Source organism: Cydia pomonella, chromosome 25 (genome assembly GCF_033807575.1).
Source record: "Cydia pomonella isolate Wapato2018A chromosome 25, ilCydPomo1, whole genome shotgun sequence".
NCBI lineage: Eukaryota > Metazoa > Arthropoda > Insecta > Lepidoptera > Tortricidae > Cydia > Cydia pomonella.
In genome coordinates, this window is record NC_084727.1 from 9,113,349 (window position 1) to 9,137,094 (window position 23,746).

The following is a 23,746-nucleotide window of genomic DNA, read 5'->3' on the forward strand; positions in this document are numbered from 1 at the left end:
ACTTGTGTTAAGCGAGACATGTCAGCATTTGTAATCGACCACCATGCCTGGGAAAACTTAGCTGAAGACCGTGATGGATGGCGCAAGCGTGTTGTGGAGGGAAGAAGGCTATGCGACCAAGCCTGGTTTAATACATTAGATAGCAGAAGGTGTCGCAGAAAGCAAATCGGGACTGGAACCTCAGGTGGCATGAGCCTTCTCTGCCAAAAATGTGGGAGGTCGTGCCGCTCACGCATCGGCCTCCACAGTCACCAAACCCGTTGTCTAAACAGCAATGCTTAAATTGTTTGCAATAGACGCAAAGGTCTGTGATGATCGTGAATGGTGAAAATCATTGTCTTATTTCCTGAGTCGACGGAGCCTCGCTATAGCCGTGCTCTTTTTTTATGTATAATAGGCAGCAAACGTGGACATAAGCAACATCGGAGGAGCCACTTATATGTTGCCAACCTTTGAGAACCCTAAATACCTGCTTCTTGAAGAACCCCACGTCCACGAGGGAAACATCTCGGAAGGTAGCTCATTCTACAACAACGTTCTGGGCAAAAACGAGCGAGATTCCCGCTTGTTCCTGGTTTGCCACGTGTCGAGGAAGTAAGGATGAGTGGTGATTCTTTGGCGGGAGGTGCGGTGATAAAAACGACGGTGGCACCAATTCAAAAAGTCCTTTTTCTGGACAGTTTACCCTCCGGGCACCTGAAGCAATCTTACGAACCTATGGCTACCTATCTATTTATTGGTTTAATGTGACTGTACCGTCAAAATATAGGAACTTTATGATCGGTCTGATTTTACGATCGGCCGCCAACATACAGACATCGTTGACCCTGATCCTGACCCTGAAATCTGACCGACAAAGGTGTTCATAAATATCTGAAGCTTCTGCCTATTTTAGCCATTGCTCTAACCGCTTTGAAAACGATTTTTATCTCCTCCTCCTCCTCTCCTTTTGATGACTGGTCTGGCCTAGTGGGTAGTGACCCTGCCTATGAAGCCGATGGTCCCGGTTTCAAATCCTGGTAAGGGCATTTATTTGTGTGATGAGCACGGATATTTGTTCCTGAGTCATGGGTGTTTTATATGTATTTAAGTATTTATATATTATATATATCGTTGTCTAAGTACCCACAATACAAGCCTTATTGAGCTTACAGTGGGACTTAGTCAATTTGTGTAATAATGTCCTATAACATTATATTTATTTATTTATTTAAATGTATGGCCTGAGTGTACGCTCGTGCTCGTGCATGCATGTTAAACAAATGCAAACGTACAGGAGCGGCCGCAGTGCACTCTCCTCACATCACTTGCCCGCCCGACGCCACACGCTGCATGCCCCGCCGAGCGGGCGTCCATCTCTCTCAGGGTTTACATTAGGTTAAGATCAGCTCACCTTGAAGAGTATGCCGATTCCAAGGTTCATGAACGGTTTAGTGAAGTCAATAACCGCCTCCCGTGCGTAGTTTATCGTCATGGATGCGACCGCGATGTCAGCTTTCTGAAACCAAAATCATTAAGGTTCCTCCTCCCACAAAATACCATAAAACTAAGTTACTCTGAACCATTTTTAGTGTTCCATACAAAACTTTATTCACAAAACACATATGGAATCACTTCGGTCTTGCAAATTGGTTAAATGTCGTTTTCTCAGAGACCGTTTCACGGAGACAGCTAAAATTTAATTTGGAACAGTCATAGCAATTTCATTTGTTAATTGATCATTTATTCTTCATTCATCACTCATTCATGCATTTATGATTTATTAAATTTTTATTTATTCAGTCAATTTATCATTCGTTCATTTTTGATTAATTTATTTATGTATATACCGTTCATTCATTAATCATTCATTCACTGACCTTTTATTCACCACACATTCAACAAAGCGTATGTGTCGCCTCATATTAAGCGGGCGGTGTATCCTACGGGCTTACCCGATCGACGAGCTCCCGCACGATCCCGTTCCACTGTCCCGTGTCCGGGTCCCTGGCTCCGTACATGTTGTCTGGAACAAGTCGCAGCCGGTACGCGAAGCCCGCCTGGGCGGCCACTCTGGCTAGCAGGTCGATACAGAAGCCCTCAAAACGGGCGTTACCTTGGAGGTTCCAACCTTCTTTTACCATTACATAGGGCTTTTCCTGCAAAATGAAAATGTTTTTGGCTCGTTAAAGTATAGGTCTGTTTATGAGGATATAGCATACTTTAATATAATATAGTGTAAAAATAGTATAATATAATCCCACGGCACTTTGAAAACGGAATAGGTCAGAGCACCGAAATATGTGGCGCGTAGTAATTTAAAATACCTAAGTAAAACCGCATAGTACCGCCACATCATAGTGAATTTTATGCACCAAAGTATTCCGGTTGATACTAACTAACTAATGTGGCTCAGCAACCCAAAGAGGCCTCCAAAACAAGAGCACGCCACTTTGCCCGATCCTGCGCCACTTCCTGCCAATTATCGGCTTGGAGCTGCCGCAGGTTCGCTTCAATGCTGTCTCCCCAGCGTTATCTGGGTTAACTCACCGGACGGCCACCAGTCGGTCTTCCCAAGACCTCGATGAAGAAGATTCCATTCTATTAGTACATTTAATCAGATTATAGCTAAGAAAGCTTCTTTTTAATAACTCAAAAGTAAAACTCATCGTTGTAGGCCACTTGGATGGAAAAAAAGAAAAATGGAAAACGCAGATACATAATGTTGCACCACCATTATCAAAAATGCCGGCCAAGGATGTAGGTTCTACTCGTACACACAGAATAAAGTGCTGATCAGAGACCCTTGCTGCATAGATCCTGTGGTCTCGTGTGGTCATGTCTCAGTCACCAGGAAATGAAGAAGTAGAAAGTTAATATTACTAACCTCCACAGTAACAATAGTCAAGGTCACATTAGGAGGCGGATCTCTCTTATACGCCGCTGGATCAGTGATGGTCAGACCGTCACCCGGATTCCAATGACCGGATACCACAATTCCCCCCTTTTCTCCCCCCACTAGCCGCATCAGTTGGAGGCTGACGTTCGTGCGGACGCCATTTTGAAACTGGATGGGGCCTGTTAGGCCGTGCGCGTGGATCTGAAACATAGTTTGGGACATTGTATTCAAATGTTTTATGTAGGTATGTATGAGAAAGAAGGGTTGATAGCCTAAGGTGTGCGACTGCCGAACCCTCTGGTTTAGTAGCTTCAAGCCCCTGCCCCTGCTCGTGAGGAACCTGGATTAGCCCCTAAAATTTCCAATTTTTTCCTTTAAAACCTGAAAATCCGGTCTTGAAATTGAAATTTAGTAGGGCCAATACCTTATTGATATTTTCCATGACATCTTTCCCATTACTCCATGTGGTCTCGTCATCACACGAAGCGTTGGTGGCGCCCACCTCCTTACTTGCTGCCAAAGCCATCGCCAGGACTTGTATAGCGTCGTACAGAAGAGCGGGTTCCGTCTGAAAAATACAATTATATAGCTTATTTTAAGACCATTTTAAAGCTTTGTCACTTAATGCATTCATAAGTTTCCATTACAATTTTAACATTCTTTTATTTAGTTTGCCACGTGCTGCCGGGAAAAGGCCTCCCCGACTTTCTCCACTCGATCATGTCTTTAGTATTTTGCCTACATTCCGTTTATAATTCGTCCAAGTCGTCGTCCTATTACTAATTTCGATCTGCCTGCAGCCTGGCCTGCTCCATTTGCGGTGTTCTAGGGGTCCCACATGGGTCACACAGTCACACGCAGTAACCATTTGAGATAATCAACCAAATTTATGACATTAACTGTAAAACGATTTGAAATTTCTCCATAATTCGTTCTTGATCTTCTCTTTAACTTTAACATTTTGACCTTGAATTACATTTGATGTTGATCTTAACTGACCTCTAGTAAGTAAGTATGATAGAGCCAATTGGAAGAAACATATCCATGACTAACACAACTGACTGACAACAAGAGTCCTTGACATTGCCTGTCTCACGGGCAACTACTTATTCGACATAACCTTTACTGATCTTTACATACCTATGTGACCTATATCTATATATCAATAAGTATACTAGCGCCAATGGGCTGGAACTTCTGTTTGTCTAGCAGAATGTCTTTGACCTTGGCCTTTCTTATAGACAAAAAAAAATTCTAGTTGACCTTTACTGACCTTTATATGCCCTCCAGTAAGTATACTGGCGCCAATAGGGTGGAACTTCTCCATGACTAGCAGTGTGTCCTTGACCTTGTCAGAGTCTCGGTCGACTAGCCGCCAACCGCTCATGTTGACCCGATTGTAGTAGAAATCTTCAAGGTCGAAGAGTTCCATGTCCTGAGAATATTGTTTTTTTTCAGTTGGTATTCTAAATTAATAGAATTGTGTACTCGGACGACAATTTTATAAGAAACAAAGGAATTACAGTCAAGCGCTCAAGCCAGAGAAGCGCTGATGGCCTGGCGGTAAGAGCGTGTGACTTTCAAACCGGAGCTCGCGTTTTCAATCTCGGCTCGTGCCAATGACTTTTTCGGAACTTATGTACGAAATATCGTTTCATTTTTACCAGTCGCTTTTCGGTGAAGGAAAACATCGTGAGGAAACCGGACTAATCCCAATAAGGCCTAGTTTACCCTCTGGGTTGAAAGGTCAGATGGCAGTCGCTTTAGTAAAACTAGTGTCTACGCCAATTCTGGGGATTATTTCTCAAGCAGACCGCACGAGCCGTGTGCCGGGACAACGCGAGGAAGATGAAGATGAAAGGAATTACAGTCATGACATTGGGTAAGTTAAGCCCAATTTACACTGTTCAAGAACTCGCATGCAATATTTGATACATTGAAAACTACTGAGTACCATTAAGGGGCTGTCAACACCCAATGTCCTTGAAATTGATGTTACTTAAACAGTTTTTTAAGAAAGGCTATATGTCTTAGTAAAGTAAGAAAAATATATTTTAATATTAATTATATTTTTAAGACCGTAGTCGTACTCGATACATGATTGAACGAAATCGGCTCGATAGAAAATAATTGCAAAGATTGGTCTTAAAATCACAATTAAACGGTTCTATGTATTTATTGTTTTGTGGGTCTGCAATTAAAATCACAATTTCAAAACATTTATATCTAAACCGCTAACGAGTAAAATATTACACTAATAATCCACTTTTTTTTATTTAAATAATTTTCTTATTATTCCCTTGCCCAGGCCCAGTAACATGCGACAGTGCTATCTCATTTACTCCGATACAAATAGACAGTGTGTGCGCTTTAGGTATTGACAGCCTCATCGCATGCAAGTTCTTGAATCGTCTAAATGGGGCTTTAGTTTACTAAAAATATTAGGTCTATATCAAGTCTATATACAAAATTACTTACAAAGGATGTAAAAATATAATGGTAGTTTTCGTTGTTCATTTGTAGTTGAAGAATCTGTGGAACAAAAAAACGGTTGTTTTAGCAAAATGAAGGAAATCTAAAGCTATTTTTACACTACACCCTTACATAAGCGAGATAATTTTTTAAGTACTTGAGACTCAAAAATAAAAACGGTACACATATGTATGACTATTACAAATATACTTACAGCTCTTGCTAATTGCCGTAGCTTCTTCGGATCAGTGTCAACGATGATATGCGTCACGCCCTGAGCTTTGAGTAGTGTTAGTGCGCGTCGGTACTCGTGGGATGCGCGAACGCAATACATGTCTCGCCCGTCTTTTGCTATGTTCGCTATATTCAGTTCCCCTGCAGATAAATAATTCACGTATATTTTCAAAGGAAATAAATTAATAGTTTAAAAAACACTAGAAAAACACGCTTTTATAAATGCACGTAAAAGTCCATTACGTGACCTTTCTCACAAGTGCAAACACGACTATGATACGATATTCCATCATGGAATGCCAGTGCCTATCTTCCGGCTTCATCGTCAGACCTTGAAACCTAATCGTGGTCAAAGTTCATTACAAGACTTTACTAACAAATACAAACACAGCTATGTTACGATATTCCATCATGAAGTTCCAGTTCATATCTCCCGGCTCCATCATCATCCCGACCTGGCCATCAATTTTCATGCCGCTACGATCCTTGGAAGATGGTTAAATTAGTTACCTTAGATTCAGGTCGACCTAATAAAAGCGTGTTAAAAAGTAGGTTAAATTACGATTTACAAATTATTTTCGTAAAACCTAGTCCCTAGTGCCATGAGCCGTTGCGAAACAGGACACATGCAAGGAAGATGATGATAAAATTGATAAACAAATAAATAATAATAAATAAATAAATATTATAGGACATTCTTACACAGATTGACTAAGCCCCACAATAATGGAGATAATGAGTTGGAGTTCCTTTTTAAAGCAGGTCTTACCATAGCCATAGTCTTCATAAATGACCCCCATCCTCGTCCAGTTGAGGTAGGCAGTGAGATCTGCAAATGCTCTGTCCATGACCTGTCTCGCTGGATACAGGTTTACGGTGAAAGAGTCTGGATCGTTGTCTTCTGTAACGCAAAACATGCCAATTAAGAATTAGATTTCCTGAGAGATTCTTGAACTTTACTTTAAAGTGTTGTTTTTTATTATTTTTTATACCACGTCGGAGAAAACAAGCATATAGCTCGCCTGCTTACAGTCACCGTTACCTATGGAAGCCTGCAACACCAGAGATATTACACGCGCGTTGCCGACCCTTTACGTTCCAGCGCCACGGATTGTCGCGGCATTATGCTGAGTGGAGATCCTTTTTTAGCGTCCAAATATGTTTTATGTCTGCATGCCTTCTTTTTTATGTACTATGTTGTAGCCTTAAATAAATGTACTTTCTTTCTTTCTTTAAAAATCTATACAGTCCTTTCTGAAGTAATCCCATACTGCACCCTCTCGGGGAAACCTCGGCATGGAGCTGATTCGACAGCTGAAGCGTCCGTCGAAGAAAATTCCTCTTAAACCGCACAGTACGCGACCATTTAGGTTCTAGGGTTGGATGAACACCCTGCTGACGGCGAGCTGTACGGTGATAGAAAGCGGCCGTTGTTATCATGTCAAACAATTCTTCAGAGCACAGCCCATTGTACAAGCGGTACACACATCTTCAGTAACTACCTAAGTGGAGTGTAAATAAGGACCGACACTTTTGGCACCCAAATGCCATTCTCCGGCACTTCATTAGAAGAAAAGTTGCTTCTACAGCCTTGTAATAAGATTTAACGTGCGAGCTATTGGGCAAAAGCCAAGAATGTAATAGTTGTCAATAAAACCTTTTTTCTTTAGAGAATATAACACTTCGACTGGCAGGCGGCTAACACAGGCGAAGCCACAGGCCGTATAAATCAATCTTTGAAATTAAAATGATTAACTGAAAGAGGCGATGGCAGTTGGAGGATTCGGAAAAATGCTGGAATTGAAGAACTCATAGCCTAACCGAATATAATTGGTGAGACCAAAGCACATCGTCTCTATTGGCTTGGTTACCTCGAAATAATGGGAGTTCATGGTACAGCAACAGTGCATATTTGGGTCGACCCACTGGACGCCGTCCTGTAGGTCATCCTGAGTATTGGTGGGCGGATGGAGTGGAGGTAAATCTCCGTGACTCATGAAGCTGGCGTGAAACTGCGCAGGACCGAGTAAAATAGCGTGCTCTTGTGTTGGAGGACAAGACTCAGGGCGCTCAACGATCTACTCAACGTTGGACCACTACATATAATTTGACTTTAATACTTGTAAAACTAATATTGGTTGGAATTCGGGTCCATTGAGTCTAAATTTGAAGAACACGAATCGTTTTTACGAGACTCGGTGTCTTTTTGATCCCGAATCGAGTTCTTTATTGAGTATTTTTAAAGCGCAACTTAAAATAACTCTATCCTCAGAATAAAGACTTTCAACAATTTTGAAGGTTTTATTTAAATACTAGTAGCAGTAAAGCACATAAACGTTATTGTATGGTGTACCTATTATAAAACTGCTATAGGGACTGTGCTCGATGGAGGGTCAACCATCTTGTGGCCTGAATCGGTAACATATACATGTACATTGACACTTCACGCTAAAGCAAGTGCTGCCACCGCCCGTTCTCGTACGTTTTATTGTGCATAGTAGGTTCTGCCATCTAGTGGCCTACATTGGAAGCATAAACTTCACACTTACACCTCGCGCTCAAAATCTGACGTCTCCTGTGCGGCCCCCTACAGGTAATGCACGCTCTCTGTACATATTTGTGTGACTGGCCGTGACTAGCCGTGTCTGCTGACGATGACAGATGTATGATGTTGAGTGACCGACAGAGGGCGCTGAGCGATCGAGTCAACGTAGGGCCGCTACTAAGGATATATCTATTACCTTAACTAGCTGTGTCCGCTTAAGATGACAGAATATGTATGATGTTGAGTGACTGACAGAGGGCACTCAGCGATCGACTTGACGTCGAGCCGCTACTGAAGATACATCTTTTACCTTGACTAGCCGTATCTGCTGAAGATGACAGATGTATGATGTTGAGTGACCGACAGAGGGCGTTCAGCGATCTACTCAACGTCGGACCGCCGCTGCTGAAGAGCGCCACTGCGCCGGACTTTATCTCGTGACACGCTGCAACAAAATAAACAAATTAATAATTATTGGAATCCATCTGAAGGACACAATATCCTTTGAATTGATGTATAGTTGATGTTTGATGCCAGTGTCTGGCAGATGTATTTAAAAACTAATTTATGTGACTGCTTCATAATGAAAAGTATTAAAATACGAGTGTGGGTTTATGAAACGAATGAAATATTATGAGTTTCATGAAAGGATCACACGAACATTTTATTTTACACTGCTTTATCTACATCAATATTATGATATTTCTTCAACAAAACAAAGTGATTTAATACTTACAAACTATCTCACAATATATTTTTCTCACAATATACAATTTCACTTAAAAACTACGCGTGGTAAATTCTTAGGAATTTATATTGTGATTGTCGGTTTGTCTTACTTTATATACATAGGAAAAACATGTGACAATTAATAATTCATTTAAAATTACTAAAGTTTTTAAATTTCAATTGTATAAATAAATTCACCAAGAACGGGTCGTCATTAAGGTAGAAAATAAATAGTTACAGTTACAGAAATAATGTCAGCATAAGAAATAATGTCACCATTAGGGTCGTTATTAAGCTAATAATATATTACTCATATTTACAAAGGTTATGCCAATCAGACCTACTTGACACAGGTCAAAGTAGATCTGACCTGCTCCATCCAATGCCACATTATGGAGCAGCAAAATCTGTCCGCAATCACTTTCAGAATGCTGTTTCGACTTTCCCTTACGCGACCCATTAGCGACGTGATTTTTTTACGCATTATATCATAGATTTTATTATTGATTTGTATGTCTTTCCCATCACGGAACAATGGTGTTCCGGACCTTTGGGAGGCGAGCGCGGAGCCGAAGCCAACACGTAGAGAGCGGATGTTGCCCTTGCCCGCGTCATGGGACGCACGCAGAGGCAGCACCCGCCAGGGTGTAAGGACTATTTGAGAGTTGATGGAATCTAAAATGAACTGGGATATTGGGTGAAAGCGATGGACTAAATACTGGGCTATGGGATAAAAAACCGGACGCCTGCCTAATAAAACGGTATTCAATTTTATTTCCGGCAGACGGTGACTCGCCCCCACAAGATGGGCCCCCACAAAAAGCGACATCTAGGATAGCTCAAGGGCAACACCGGTGTGAGCGGCTCAGGGGTGTCGAGAGGTGTACGCCGCTTTCTACCCAGTGGCTGCGAGCAGCCACTGTGCCAACTCGCGTCTTATGCAATTTTTCACTTCCACCCCTGGAGCTTATAGCTCTAACGACTCCACTCTGGCCGGCCGGCTAAGGCAAGCCAGAGGTAGAGAATCCTGTCCCACCCACCCTCCTTGCGGGTAACAGTACTTCCCAGGAGCACTCGGGTACGTGAGGTCGCTACTCCCCAACAGCTCCCACTTTATTGATTTTATTATTACATATATCATTGGATGGGCTGTCAAGAGAAATCGCCGAGTAGAACAAAATTGAGAAAATCATTTAGGAAATTTGAAGTGCCGTGTTTATGTAACGAAGCTTGTTGAGCTGCCTGAGTAAGGTACCAGATTGAAAAGCTTGATTATATCACTATTGTATACCTATACAATACTTTTTCTACGAGTCATCTAAAATAATATTTTTTTACTATAAACCCTAAATCCTTCTTCCTCGCGTTGTCCCGGCATTTTGCCACGGCTCATGGGAACCTGGGGTCCGCTTGACAACTAATCCGAAGATTTGGCGTAGGCACTAGTTTTTACGAAAGCTACTGCCATCTGACCTTTCAACCCAGAGGGTAAACGAGGCCTTATTTGGATTAGTCCGGTTTCCTCACGATGTTTTCCTTCACCGAAAAGCGGCTGGTAAATATCAAATGATATTTCGTACATAAGTTCCGAAAAACTCATTGGTACGAGCCTTGGTTTGAACCCGCGACCTCCCCTAAATAATTAATGAAAATTAGTAGTTTCCTAAGTGAGTTACGAGATTGAAAAGCTTGTTGTACTTATATCACTATTGTATACAATACTTTTTCTACGAGTCATCTAAAATATATATATTTTTTAACTATATAACCTAAATAATTAAAGAAAATTAGTAAGTATCTCTAAGAAAATATTGTAGACATAAACGCGCGACTCCCGCCTCTCGTCCCGCGCCGGGTGCAGTGGCACGTGATTGGTAACTTTTTTCAGTTGACTACAGCGTATCGAAATGAATCTTATAATTGAATGGGAGGCCCATACATGAAAAGTACGTTGTTATAGTTTGGTATACGAAATCTTAACCTACAGTAGAGTAGAAAAATAAAATTGTCTTCATTTCACCACATTTAAAGTGGTCCCAGTTACATAATAGCTCTCTTTCGTCACTTAACTTTTCTCCCTGACTCGACAGAATACAACAAAGCCCTTAGTTTAAACGCAACGTGTCAAGCACCCTCAAATTTACAGTTTCCGGCGGCCATATTGCTTTCCTGCCACTCCACTGCCGGTCTGTTTTACGCTACATTTTTAGTTTTTGCGCTGGTGAAATATGAGCTTAGTTTTTGCTAGTAAAAGGGTTTTTGGGTAGATGTGGAAGTAAATAAACAGAAATAAATTGTGAAACGTGCGAAGTATATATAAAACTATGTGTGCCTTGTCGTTAAACACTGTGAGGGTAAAATCACTGATTATAAAGAGAATTTGAAATACAAGTGAATAGAACACCACAGTAAATTTACTGTCATCTTTCGACACATGATTAAAACTTTTAGAACACCATTTGACTTTGATTTGATGACTTATTCTTTTTTTGTTAAATATCAAAAAGTGGCGCCACCTAATAGATAAAAGGCCAAAGGTATGCATCGTTTCGAGCGATGGCGCCATAAACGTTAGGCCCGGTTGGGTGAAAGAATAAGGATCAAAGTCAAATAGCATTCTAAAAGTATTAATCATTTGTCGAAAGATGGCAGTAAATTTACGTGGCTACGTAGTTTTTTTTGACAATACGCCTCTATTTCAAATTCTCTTTACTGATTATTATCATATCCCGGTTTTTCGGAGCAAAAACGTAGCCTTCTTCCTAGCGTTTGTCCCGGGTTATTGCCACGGCTCATGGGAGCCTAGGGTCCGCTTGGCAACTAATTCCAAGAATTGGCGTAGGTACTAGCTTTTACGCAAGCGACTGCCATCTGACCTTCTAACCCAGAGGGGAAACTAGATCTTATTGGGATTAGTCCGGTTTCCTCACGATGTTTTCCTTCACCGAAAAGCGACTGGTAAATCAAATGATATTTCGTAGTGTATGTAAGTTCAATAATATACTCAGTGTAAGTAATTAATTTAACGAGGTTGCGGAGTATTAGGGTCGGCAACGCGCATGTAACTCATCTGGAGAAGAACGCGTACAGGCTACGGAGACTGCTTACCATCAGACTTACTTGTTTGCCACCGACGCAGTATAAAAAAAAAAACTTTTTTTTAGTCTAATTTAGTGTCCCACTCCTGGGCAATGGCCTCCCCTCGCTGTCTCCACTCAACCCTGTCTTTTGTAGTTCCCGCCAATCCGGATAAAATGGTCCAAGTCATCCCGCCATCTTCTGTTCGGTCTGCCTGCACCCCGGCCAGCACTATCTATGGTGTTCCGTGGGTCCCACTCGGTAACCATTTTGGCCCACCTTTTAGGGTGCATGCGGCAGACATGTCCAGCCCAGTCCCACTTAAGCTTAGCTGTTTTGACTCCTACATCTACAACTCTTTTTTTTATGGAGGATAGGCAGACGTTTGACCACGATCTCACCTGATGTTAAGTGATGATGAGATCTATGGAGGAGCACGCTTACCTACGAGATAACTATTTACTCTAACCTTGAAGAGACCCAGATTGTACTCATGCGGAAACACAGACTCGGGCAGGGCATTCCACTCCTTGGCAATTCGCGTAAGGAATGTTGAAGCAAAACGCTTCGTGCGTATTTGTGGAATACCTACCATGAAGCGATGTCGGAGTACCGATTGTCTGGTAGTCCGATGGTGAAATGGGGACGGAGGAATAAGGTACTGCAGTTCCTCGGCACACTCTCCGAAATGTGTTCTGTAAAAGATCGTTAGGCTGGCAACCTTGCGACGATGCTCCAGACTTTGGAGTCGAGCTTTCGTCAGATCGTCATCATCGACGATTCTCTTGGCTGTCAACAAACACTCAACTCAACAACAAACAAAAAAACTATTGTTTAAATTATAACAAACCTTTTTTATAGCTTCTAAAGGAGTCTCCAGCCGGTATGTATTGTATAGCGTAGACCAGCGTAGAATCTGGAAGCACACTCCTCTCCTTGTTTATTCTGTATACCGCGTATTTAAACGCCAGCTCGGTGCTGCCACCTCGTGCCTCGTCCGTTAAAATTGCACCTGAGAAAAATAGTACATTATTATAAGGCCATTACATTACATTATATTAAGGCCAGGAAATAGTTACTACGGTAGAATATTCATCTCGTATATTTTATACTTTAGTTTAGTTTAGTTTAGTTTATTTATCTCTCAATACAATGTTCAAAGTTAATGTAAAAGGATACATAAGCAATTATTTATCGTATAGTGATCGTCGGATACAATGTGAAATTTAATATTATTACAATACAATATAAATTAATGTTATAGAGGTAGGTAGAGGTAGGAGGTGTTATGTTATATACAATGGTATATAAATCTATCATATAATATTTGCCATATCAAAATGTCAAAAATAATTAATAGGAATAAAGAAAAAAACTGAAATTGTACCATGATACTACAGAGTACCTATCAATGAATAAGTTAAATATGATATTCAAACAATGTCAAGTAGAAAATAACGATAACGTCGAAAACTAAGGTTTACACTCACGAGTGACTAAAAATAGTCACTCGCGCGACATGTGGACATAATAAGTTCGTGCTGTTTGTCGCTACAAATGTTACGTGACCCAAACCCAAACACACCACTGTGCCCGCCTACAACGACAGTGCAAGACCTCCCCCAACTGGTTGTCTCAGCGTGCAGCCCAGCGCGCAGCAGTACGCGAAGCACGGCCGTCGTTAACACTGCTCGCATTGTTAGTGATTGAGAAAGTCACGCGAGTGACTAAAAGCCCGCGAGTGTAAACTGTAAATTTAGTCAAATGGTAGAAAATATTATATTAATTAAAAGTTTTGAAGACACTGTTGTCGCACCTTGTATTCGAAATGATTTCCTTGGATTAAGTAACTTCAAGGTATCCTAAGGGTATAGAGCAAAATTAATTTCTGTAATAAGCTATATTTTGAAGATAAATTACTTAATACATATTTAATGACGGTTGATTACTTCCGTTTAGTCAAAAGGGTAGGTTATAATTATAAATAATGCCCTCTAATTATACCTGTGTTCTTACCATCGAATTACTGAGCCTATTTTGACGACTGAGATTTCAATAGCGTTTTTCTATTTATCTATTTACTAGTACAGTCAGCAACAAAAGTATTAAAAATCGTGTTAATAAAAATCTGTCAAAAATGCCATTGTTGTAACAAGTGAACTAGTGTTGCCATGCCACTATGATTTACAACAAATAGGATTGAAAATCATCTTAACAAAAATTTGCCAAGAACTGCGATTGTTGTGACAAGTCAACTAGTGTTTAATTTCTTCAATTCCATGTACCACTATACATGTACCATGATAACACGTAACTATTGTAATGACGGGCGACACGGTGGCGACAGCGCTGCCACTAGCCAGCGACACCACGCCCACATAGCGACATATCATGGACTGAGCGACTTGTGACGTATACATCTTAAAAATATTGTAATGACGGGCGACAGCCCTGCCACTAGCCAGTGACACCACGCCCACGTAGCGACACATCATGGACCGAGCGACTTTTGACGTAGGTATACATATCACGTACCTATCTTAAGAGGTTGTCAACACCCAATGTCCTTGAAATTGATGTTACTTAAACAGTTTTTTAAGAAAGACTATTTGTTTTAGTCGGAAGATGGACGAGACTCGCAAGAGATAGGGAGAAATGGAACTCTTTAGAGGAGGCCTTTGTCGAAAGACAAGCTGTTGTTACAAAACTCAGTCGTCGGAAAAGAAAAACCTAATATTGTTATCACTGTAGAACAGCAATAAAGGCTTATTTTATTTATTTATTTTATTTATTTATTTGTTTTAGTCAAGTAAGAAAAATATATGTTTATATTAATTATATCAAAGACCTTGGTTGTACTCGATACATGATTGAACGAAATCGGCTCGATAGAAAATAATTGCAAAGATTGGTCTTAAAATCACAATTAAACGGTTTTATGTCTTTATTGTTTTGACTTATGGGTCTGCAATTAAAATCACAATTTCAAAACATTTATATCTAAACCGTGGTTGAGTAAAATATTACACTAATAATGCACGTTTTTTATTTAAATATTTTTCTTATTATTCCCTTGCCCAGGCCCAGTAACATGCGTCAGTTCTATCTCATTTACTCCGATACAAATAGACAGTGTGCGCGCTTTAGGTATTGACAGCCTCTTAATGACGGGCGACACGTTGGCGACAGCACTGCCACTTGCCTGCGACACCACGGCTACATAGCGGCACACCAGGGACTGCTGAGCGACTTGCGACATGCACATCATGACACGTACCTATCTTAATGACGGGCGACACGGCGGCGACGGCGTGCACAGCAACTAGCCAGCCACACCACGCCCACATAGCGACACATCACCAGTGACTGCCAAACGACTTGTCTGCAACAAAATAAACAACAAGTTTAGGTATAAGTTTCCCAATATGTCGGTTGTGTAATCCCTTCTTTTAGTTTTTGTGTGTGTGCCATAGAAAAAAATGTTCTTTACATAAGTCTTCTAAGTACATAAAATGTTGCACTAAAAAGATTCTGTACACTTTTTCTTTACTTTAAAACACAATTCTCTACAACTATATATACCTAGTTATGCCAAAATTCGCTTATATCAAATCAAATATCAAACATTTATTCAGCAAATAGGCCACAGGGGCACTTTTACATGTCCATTTTTACAAACAATAAAAAAAAAAAAAACAATTCCAAATATCGAATCTATGAAATAATAAATACTTTATTAGAGATGTATACTGTCTCTAAATGTCAAATTACACAAAAAAAAACTATGATAAAAAAATAAAACCATAAAATACTAAAATTCTTTAGAGATGTATAAGTCTCTAGGTGTCAGAGATAAAATATAAAAATATATATTAAATTATCCTTAGAGATGTAGAGGGTCGCCAAGGCTTGAATTCTTATATAAATAATTAAAAGACAAAAAAATTCAAACAGACAAGAACCGAATGAAGTGTCTCACGTTAATGTCACTCAAAAGTAAAGTTACATACTTTAACATAACCTGTACCCCGTGTAAGCTTAAACAGACCGGTCTCCACAAACAGCACCCGTTCACGAGTATGACGTGTATCTCAGTGTACACAAATTATCAATTTCCCCTATTTGGCAGTTTTTGGTTTTCGTTTGGGGAGCTTAGCATTGTACAGTCAAGTGTGAGTCTACGCAATTTACTCAAAAATATTCCCATATCTCTTAATCCGCCGACATAAGCGCTATGGGACTTATTTTTGAGCAACTTGTGTGCAGCCATATTTTTACACTTGACTGTACCACACTGTACCAAGGAGAAGTTTCCGAATTTACCAAATTTCTTTAGAAAAAGTTCTCAGATATTTAAACTTAGGGAACAATGAAAACATGACAATGCTTTAAGTAATACATACAGGCTTTATTCGATACTTCTTCTGGCTGTCTAATTAATATGTAATATATTAAAATTATTCTAGTTTTAAGAAAAATGCTCACAAGAATCGTTATGAAAGGAAACTTGCTTTAAATTCTTGTAAATGTTTCCAGAAACTTCCAACAATGCTCCTACATTTCTTGAAAGAATTTTTATCACATTGCTACGCACATTTAACACATTCACCGCTGAGTTAAGGTCGTAGCGCTACATTATAACCGATAACATGGGTTTCCCGGTATGTAGCGGAAAAACTTCATAGAAGCAAAACGACAACGTGTCGTTATAAGCGGTGAATGGGTTGAAAAAGGCTCTACAATCTGTTCGGAAAGAGAAGATTCGTGGAATATATTAGGCCCCATACATTCCACGACTCTTCTCTTTCCGCACGGACTTTATCTCAAAGATTTATTCAAACATGTATGAAGATAAACCAAACAATACGTGTCCTGTAATCCTTAAATCAAATGCATCCGCCTGCAATGGAATTGCAAACGGACAGCATTCTGAGCACGATCTATCACCACACTAGGGATTGCAAACCGGATTGATTTTCAATCCGGTTGGATCTCTTTAGCATAAATTAAAAATGCTGTCCATGGCATCTCCGTCCTTTAATTTTTCCTTCTATTACAGTATTTATGTAATCGTCATATCGTGCCACCAATATGAAAGAAGAAGAAATCCTCTTCTGTTCCCAGTCATCGTCATAATAAATATATTTTTAACTCACTCAATTTAAACTTTTTCATTCGTTTTCTGTTCTGTTCAACTTCATATCTCTCATCCGTCGCCTTTTCTTCTTCTAAAACGCACAGCGCGAGCTGTATTTAGACATTATTTTAATTTTACCGGATCTGGTAGCTCCTGAAAAGTGCCGGATCCGGCCGGATTACCGGATCCGCCGGACCGGATTGCAATCCCTACACCACACACGTTTCATAACAATATGTTATCAATAATGTTGTACTGAAATACATATAACACTTTAAACTCTCGCATTTTGTACACATACTTAGTGTCATTACCTTTAATCCAACATTTGAAGGTAGACATATAAATTGAAACTACCCGTTTATGTTTAATGTCACGGGTAGTTTCAATTTGTTTAGGTATTTAAATAAAAGTAAACAAACAATTTGTACATTTCGGCAAAGAGAATTAAGAAGACCAAGAGTACTCACTCCATACAACGGTTTTGTTACCAAAAATACTATTATTTTCGTAACTCCGTAACTCCATACATCAGCTTTGGTACCAAAACGCTTATTATTTTCGTAGTCGACATCTAGCATCGAGTAGCGGAACTCTCAGTACTGCTACTCGACAATATATATCGCGGCAAACAAAAAGTCTAATGCTCAACGATTTACCGCTAATATTATAACCAGAGTAACCGGAACTCTATTTTCAACTCCTACGCTTATTCTGGTGTGCTCTGGTTATAATATTAGCTGAAAATCGTTGAGCAGTAGACTTTTTGTTTGCCGCGATATCTATTGTCGAGTAGCAGTTACTGAGCAGGGATCGGAACCGGTTTTTTGCAAAAACATCGAAATAACCATATATTTCGGTTTATTTTATACTCTAAATGTAGGACTCAGTTGTGTTTTCAGATAACGACTTCGTATTATTAGATTGCCTAATTAGAAATGAAGTAATTAACAAAGAACGAATAAATACCGTTTTCGTTCCCATACAAAAAATACCGGTTTCCGATCCCTGGTACTGAGAGTTCCGCTACTTGACGCTAGATGTAGACTACGAAAATAATAGTATTTTTGGTAACAAAACCGTTGTATGGAGTGAGCACTCTTGGTCTTCTTAATTCTCTTTGGATACGGTGACATTATCAAACATTTGTCTGCTATTCGGCATTCATCCACGATTGAAACTTATGTAAAAATATTTTAAACGGCTAGTAAATTAATCAAATGAAATATTTTTAAACATAAACAAAAATATTAAATTATATACGTCAGTATTCTAAAAGTAAAACTCGCTACTTGGTAGTACACCTGCTCAATGATATCTTTTTCGAGCAAGTGTGATGAAAAGTATATTTTCGAACACCTTATTTTGTTTATGTTTTTAGAGTTCCGCACCCAAAGGGTAAAACGGGACCCTATTACTAAGACTTCGCTGTCCGTCCGCCTGTCCGTCTGTTACTAGGCTGTATCTCATGAACCGTGATAGCTAGACAGTTGAAATTTTCACCTAAAAAGTACGGAACCCTCGGTGGGCGAGTCTGACTCGCACTCATCCGGTTTTATTTTAGCCAGCCATTATCTCTTGTTCCGATCCAATTTTTAATCTCTGAATTGCCAAAAACTAAAATACGAAACTTTTTAACAGTATTATTGCCCGAGGATTTGAAGCTTTTACGTCGAAAAGCTCCATTAGTACCAATTTTTTTTAAATAAAACCTGGTTCTCTGAAATCTAATTTTACTTTGAACAAGCTGTAGGTAAGTAAAAATATGGTAAACTATGAGATTAAATTCAAGTACAAAGTACAAGAAATATCGTAACGGCATATTATTAAATTCAAGTAGCATCGCCACCAATATTTCATAATTAAAGAGAAAATTTGAAGTATTTTTTTATATTTTTTCCTACTCCTCTACTGTTATCTGTCATTTATGCATTCATTAACACGAATATAAGAACATACATAAAAGGTTTCAAGAAAAGTCTATATTGTCTATTCCTCATAAAAGCTCTTGTGCTTTTATAAGCTATAATGTTACTGCGATTAATGGCTACCAACCTAACAAAACCAAAACGAATACAGTTTTAAACTAAGTGCATTGCTGCCAACTTACAAAATATTCATTTGGTTGCATAGTAAAAATAATTACTTCATAAGTCAGAAACACGCATGTGACACCCGTAATAGCAACACCCATAGACTACGAAGACCGCTTAACGTTGCTTGTTAGTCTCCGTAGGCTACGGTGGCCAAAATTGAGAAAAAACTGTCCAAAAACTTAATTTAGCAAGTAGCAAGTACCAGGGCCTCATGAGTTACGAGGAGGTGTCGCCGACCGGCCGGCCGCGGCCCGGGGCGGGCCGGGCGCGTAACAAGGTATGCTCGCGCGTCTTGGCTATATACTTTTGCTGTAATTTGTTTACCTAAATTAAGATTTATTTTTGTTGACTCGTAGGAAAAATATTGTATGCAACGTTGTATAAGTAGGTCAAAAAATTCTCGTGGCGTATTCCTTTACAATGTTCGCCTACGCCTTCGGCTCCGGCTCACATTGTAACTCACGCCACTCGCCTTTTTTGACCCTTCTTATACAACTGTTGCATAAAATACTATTATTCATACCCATAAAATTCCTAACGCTTTGTGTGTTATTTCTGGCACATCGATAATCTGTTCGTAATCTGGGAAAGAGTGGAGCGTATTACTGCGCCAGAACCCTTTTGTTTTGCTGCAACGCACACAGCAAACCTAGTACCTTATATTGATGCTTTTTGTTTTTTATTTTATTTATATTTTGGTGTTGCTATTGTTTCTATTATTTTTTGATTATGTGTGTATTGTGGCAAGCGAATAAATGGTTTATCTATCTATCTATAATAATAAATAATAATAAGGTAGGTTAGGTTTTTTATAATGTGTTTATATGTATTATGTATTATTTTTGTATGATTTGTTGTATTTTACTTATATATTCATATTATAAAATGCATAATCTAAGACACAAGATAAATAAAGAGAATAATAATAAATATTATAGGACATTATTCCCAATCCGCATTGGGCTAGCGTGGGGACTATAGCCCGAGCCCTCTCGCTCATGAGAGGAGGCCTGTGCCCAGCAGTGGGACGTATATAGGCTGAATTATTATATATATATGACATTATTACACAAATTGACTAAGTCCCACAGTAAGCTCAATAAGGCTTATGTTGAGAGTACTTAGACAATGATAATATATATAATATATAAATATTTATAAATACTTAAATACATAGAAAACCACCCATGACTCAGGAACAAATATCCATGCTCATCACACGAATAAATGCCCTTACCAGGATTTGAACCCGGGACCATCAGCTTCGTAGGCAGGGTCACTACCCACTAGGCCAAAGTCCAAACCGGTCAAAAGATCTATCTATCAAAAGTTTGTTGTTTGATTAATCTTTTATGCTTAAGACGAGTTTACTAAAATTATCGCCCTAAAATCCGATATCTATTTCTGATTTTATACGTACCTAAGTAATAGTGGGAACTTGGACTATTCGTACAACGTAAGACTGTCATAAACAATCTGACCGAACTTGAGAAGTTTTCATTGTGAAGAAGATTTACATTTTGATAGCCGAAGTTCGAGCATCTATAGCATTTACTGCTCTTGGTACAAATGCAAGATATGAAAGTTATGCGGATAAAATGTGGAATGTGTAATGTGTGTGTATATCAGTGTTGGACGGACGTTAATAGGGAGTATTATTGCAATTATCTGCCGTTAGAGTGCAGCACTACCAACTATCGTAAACAATAGAGTAACTTATACATACTGTGCCTTAGGTAAACTGCTTTTTGTCAAGTTTTCACAGATGATAAAATATGACACTGATGCATCAAGGCGGTTTGGTTACAAAAGGGCCTACCGGGAAACGAGAAAATCGAAATGTTGTTATCTGCCTCTCTATCGCTCGAATTTGCAAGAGTGATAGAGAGGTTAGATAACGAAATTTCCATTTTGTTGTTTCGCGGTAGACCATCAGGTTGTGATGGATTGTGGTAGTGGCGCCCCTACGCAGAGTTTCACGTACCTAATATTCTCTAATTTTTTTTTTATATTCTCTATTAGAATTGAAAATTAACCATTACAAATTGGACCGTATACTGCAACCGTCCGTTACGTAATATTAATATAAATATGACAACGTAATTTGAAAATTATAATGTAATGGGGACCTAATGCTTTACAACTTTTTAGAGTTATCGAAAATGCTGGTCGAAACACAGGTGACCGAAGAGCTGGCAGCTTTCTCGCACAACGTATTAGCATCGCAATACAGCGAGGAAATGCTGCCAGCATCCTCGGTACCATGCCAAAGGGGCCAAACTATTTAAGATATATTTTAATTTAATTTAGTACCTATTCGTTTTTAGTTTTAATTTAGTTTTATTTAATAGATAAGTTAGGTGCTACCTCCCTTTTTTAAAACACTGAATATCCTCATGTGAAACAAACTGAAAATGCTTCAGCTTCAAATAACGAAAAGTAACTTTACTACAATAAAAATAGGGATGAAATTAGTATTTCGCTTTTAAAAAAGGTACTTTTACAGGCTTACATTGTTACAAGCACAGTTCCGGTTTCACGAATTTTGTTTTGAAAGCTGTAAATTCATTTTAAAAATAGTTTCCTGTTAGGTGCAATTGACTTTGCTAGTAAAAAATAGTACATACAACCTATTTTTAATTCTATTTATTGACAATAACAATATACATAATGGATATATACAGATGATTACTATAACTAGCTTATATCTAAAATAGGCCCTTGAGGCATTGTACCAAGGATGCTGGCGGCATTTCCTCGTTGTATCGCAATACTGATACGTTGTGCGAGGAAGCCGCCAGCTCTTCGGTCACCAGTTAACCTATTTTAATATAGGAAGTATGACCAAACACCCCTATGATGGGACTGGCACCAGTAATAGGATGGCATAGACAAATCCTGTAAAATAAGTATTTACCATCAATTTCTAAACGCTATCAACGTTTTCCCATAAACAAGAGGAATAGAGCTGCTTAAGTTTAATTTTTCATTGATATTTGTTAGTTTGAAAACTAATGGCGCCGTACATCCCATGACTGACTGACTTATTAACATGCTTGTTGTATAGGCGAGCCAGGCGAGGCAAAGGGGAGTGAGCCAATAGGTAAGTTCGACTACGACCCACATAGAGTAAGGCTCAAGGGTAACGTGGCAAACGAGACGGCACTTTCAGCCCTATCTGACTAACCATATGCATGCAGTCAATCTCATGGGCGCCGTCAGGATTACTTTCAGGGAGGTGCATTATAAATGGAATAGAAGAATCGATGCACTCATTTATTTTTCTTGTGTTAAATAGTTCCGAGTTATGCTATCAAAATCATTGCAGACTCTGTATCTCTTACAAACTCTAATGCTGGTGCAGACGCAGACGCATAAAAAACATGTATTTTTTTATATATTTCTTTCCTGCCAGGGGGGTGCAAGTGCACCCCCTTGCACCCCGCTGCCGGCGCCTATGGTCAATCTTGTCGTTTAGAAGTTTGCGCAAGAACATTAATTTATCTAGCATAATACGCCTATTATTACGAGAAATTAGTTTAAATTGTTTAAGTCTAGTGTTCTATACTTGGCAGCCTGTTCCACAGCGATAAGAAAGATGTCTAGCAAGCCGTTTTTGCCGTTCAATAATGTATTGTGTAACTAGGATTCCAGATAACGCTACAGTATTTTAATTTACTCCTTACAAAATTAAATTTAATTCATGTATGATGAACATGTAAAAACAAGCGCTTGATCTTTTTTTGGTAGTGATAACAACATTATGAAACTTTGCATGTAGCATTCCATCAGGCGTTTCAATAAATGGATTACGCATTACGCATACTTTGCGGACATAAGTGGTAAGGCGCGTATTTTTTACATGTTCATGTGAGCAGCTGACGGTGTTTCCACCGCGATTCAACCGGCTGACGGTTGTTTTTATTTTAAACAGCATCCAAACTATCATCTGACACAATATCCATAAGGAGGCGATGACAGGAATGAAATAAAAAATTACATTTCATTTCATTTATTCATGCTGTCACATAGCTATACAAAAAATATACACGTTACATGATACTCTGTTAGGGTATAGCTGAAAATTAAACTTATTATTATACTTAAATACTAAACTATCCTAATTACAATACCTACATAGGTAATAAATAACAATAAAACAATATATACAAAACTTATCTTATTAATTCTCATCTACTCAAAGGTTAACTGGAAGAAATCACTTAAAGGGATAAGTTCGCCTTTGTACTGCTTATCCTGTGCCATATTTATATTTTGTCTTTTGTACAATAAAGAGTTTATACATACATACATACTTATGCACACACATGTGATGTGAGCAACTGACGGTCTTTCCACCGCGGTACAACCGGTGATTAACGATATTATGCTCCTGGCCCGCGGTCTAAAACGTGTAAAATAAACCGAGATCATTTCATGTGAACTTAGCAATTTATTTAAATTCCCTATGGCATATTCATCATACTTCAACCGTCTATTATAATCTCACTTTCCTTTGTGCCTGTAGCTTATACAAGTGTTCCAACATACGAGTATATATAGTTGTATAAACGCGT

The 23,746-nt window shown here is 39.1% G+C and overlaps 1 protein-coding gene across 4 annotated transcripts in view; it reads right to left on the reverse strand.

Moving 5' to 3' along the window:
- Positions 1-23,746, reverse strand: part of LOC133531362 (glutamate receptor ionotropic, kainate 2) — a 92,125-nt gene that overhangs the window by 15,833 nt on the left and 52,546 nt on the right. For 3 of the 4 annotated variants that reach the window (XR_009801518.1, XM_061869522.1, XM_061869521.1), the window contains exons 2-12: positions 15,214-15,318; positions 12,787-12,948; positions 8,440-8,574; positions 6,354-6,485; positions 5,565-5,725; positions 5,357-5,410; positions 4,152-4,313; positions 3,303-3,446; positions 2,867-3,079; positions 1,935-2,138; positions 1,394-1,498 (exon numbers count right to left, since the gene is read on the reverse strand). Coding sequence is in view for 3 of the 4 variants with exons in the window: in XM_061869522.1 (XP_061725506.1) it covers positions 1,394-1,498; positions 1,935-2,138; positions 2,867-3,079; positions 3,303-3,446; positions 4,152-4,313; positions 5,357-5,410; positions 5,565-5,725; positions 6,354-6,485; positions 8,440-8,574; positions 12,787-12,948; positions 15,214-15,283 (1,542 nt within the window). In the remaining variant the exon portion in view is untranslated. Of the gene's footprint in view, positions 1-1,393; positions 1,499-1,934; positions 2,139-2,866; positions 3,080-3,302; positions 3,447-4,151; positions 4,314-5,356; positions 5,411-5,564; positions 5,726-6,353; positions 6,926-7,067; positions 7,775-8,439; positions 8,575-12,786; positions 12,949-15,213; positions 15,319-23,746 lie in introns of those variants that run through there. The other variant, XM_061869523.1, reaches the window with a different exon arrangement.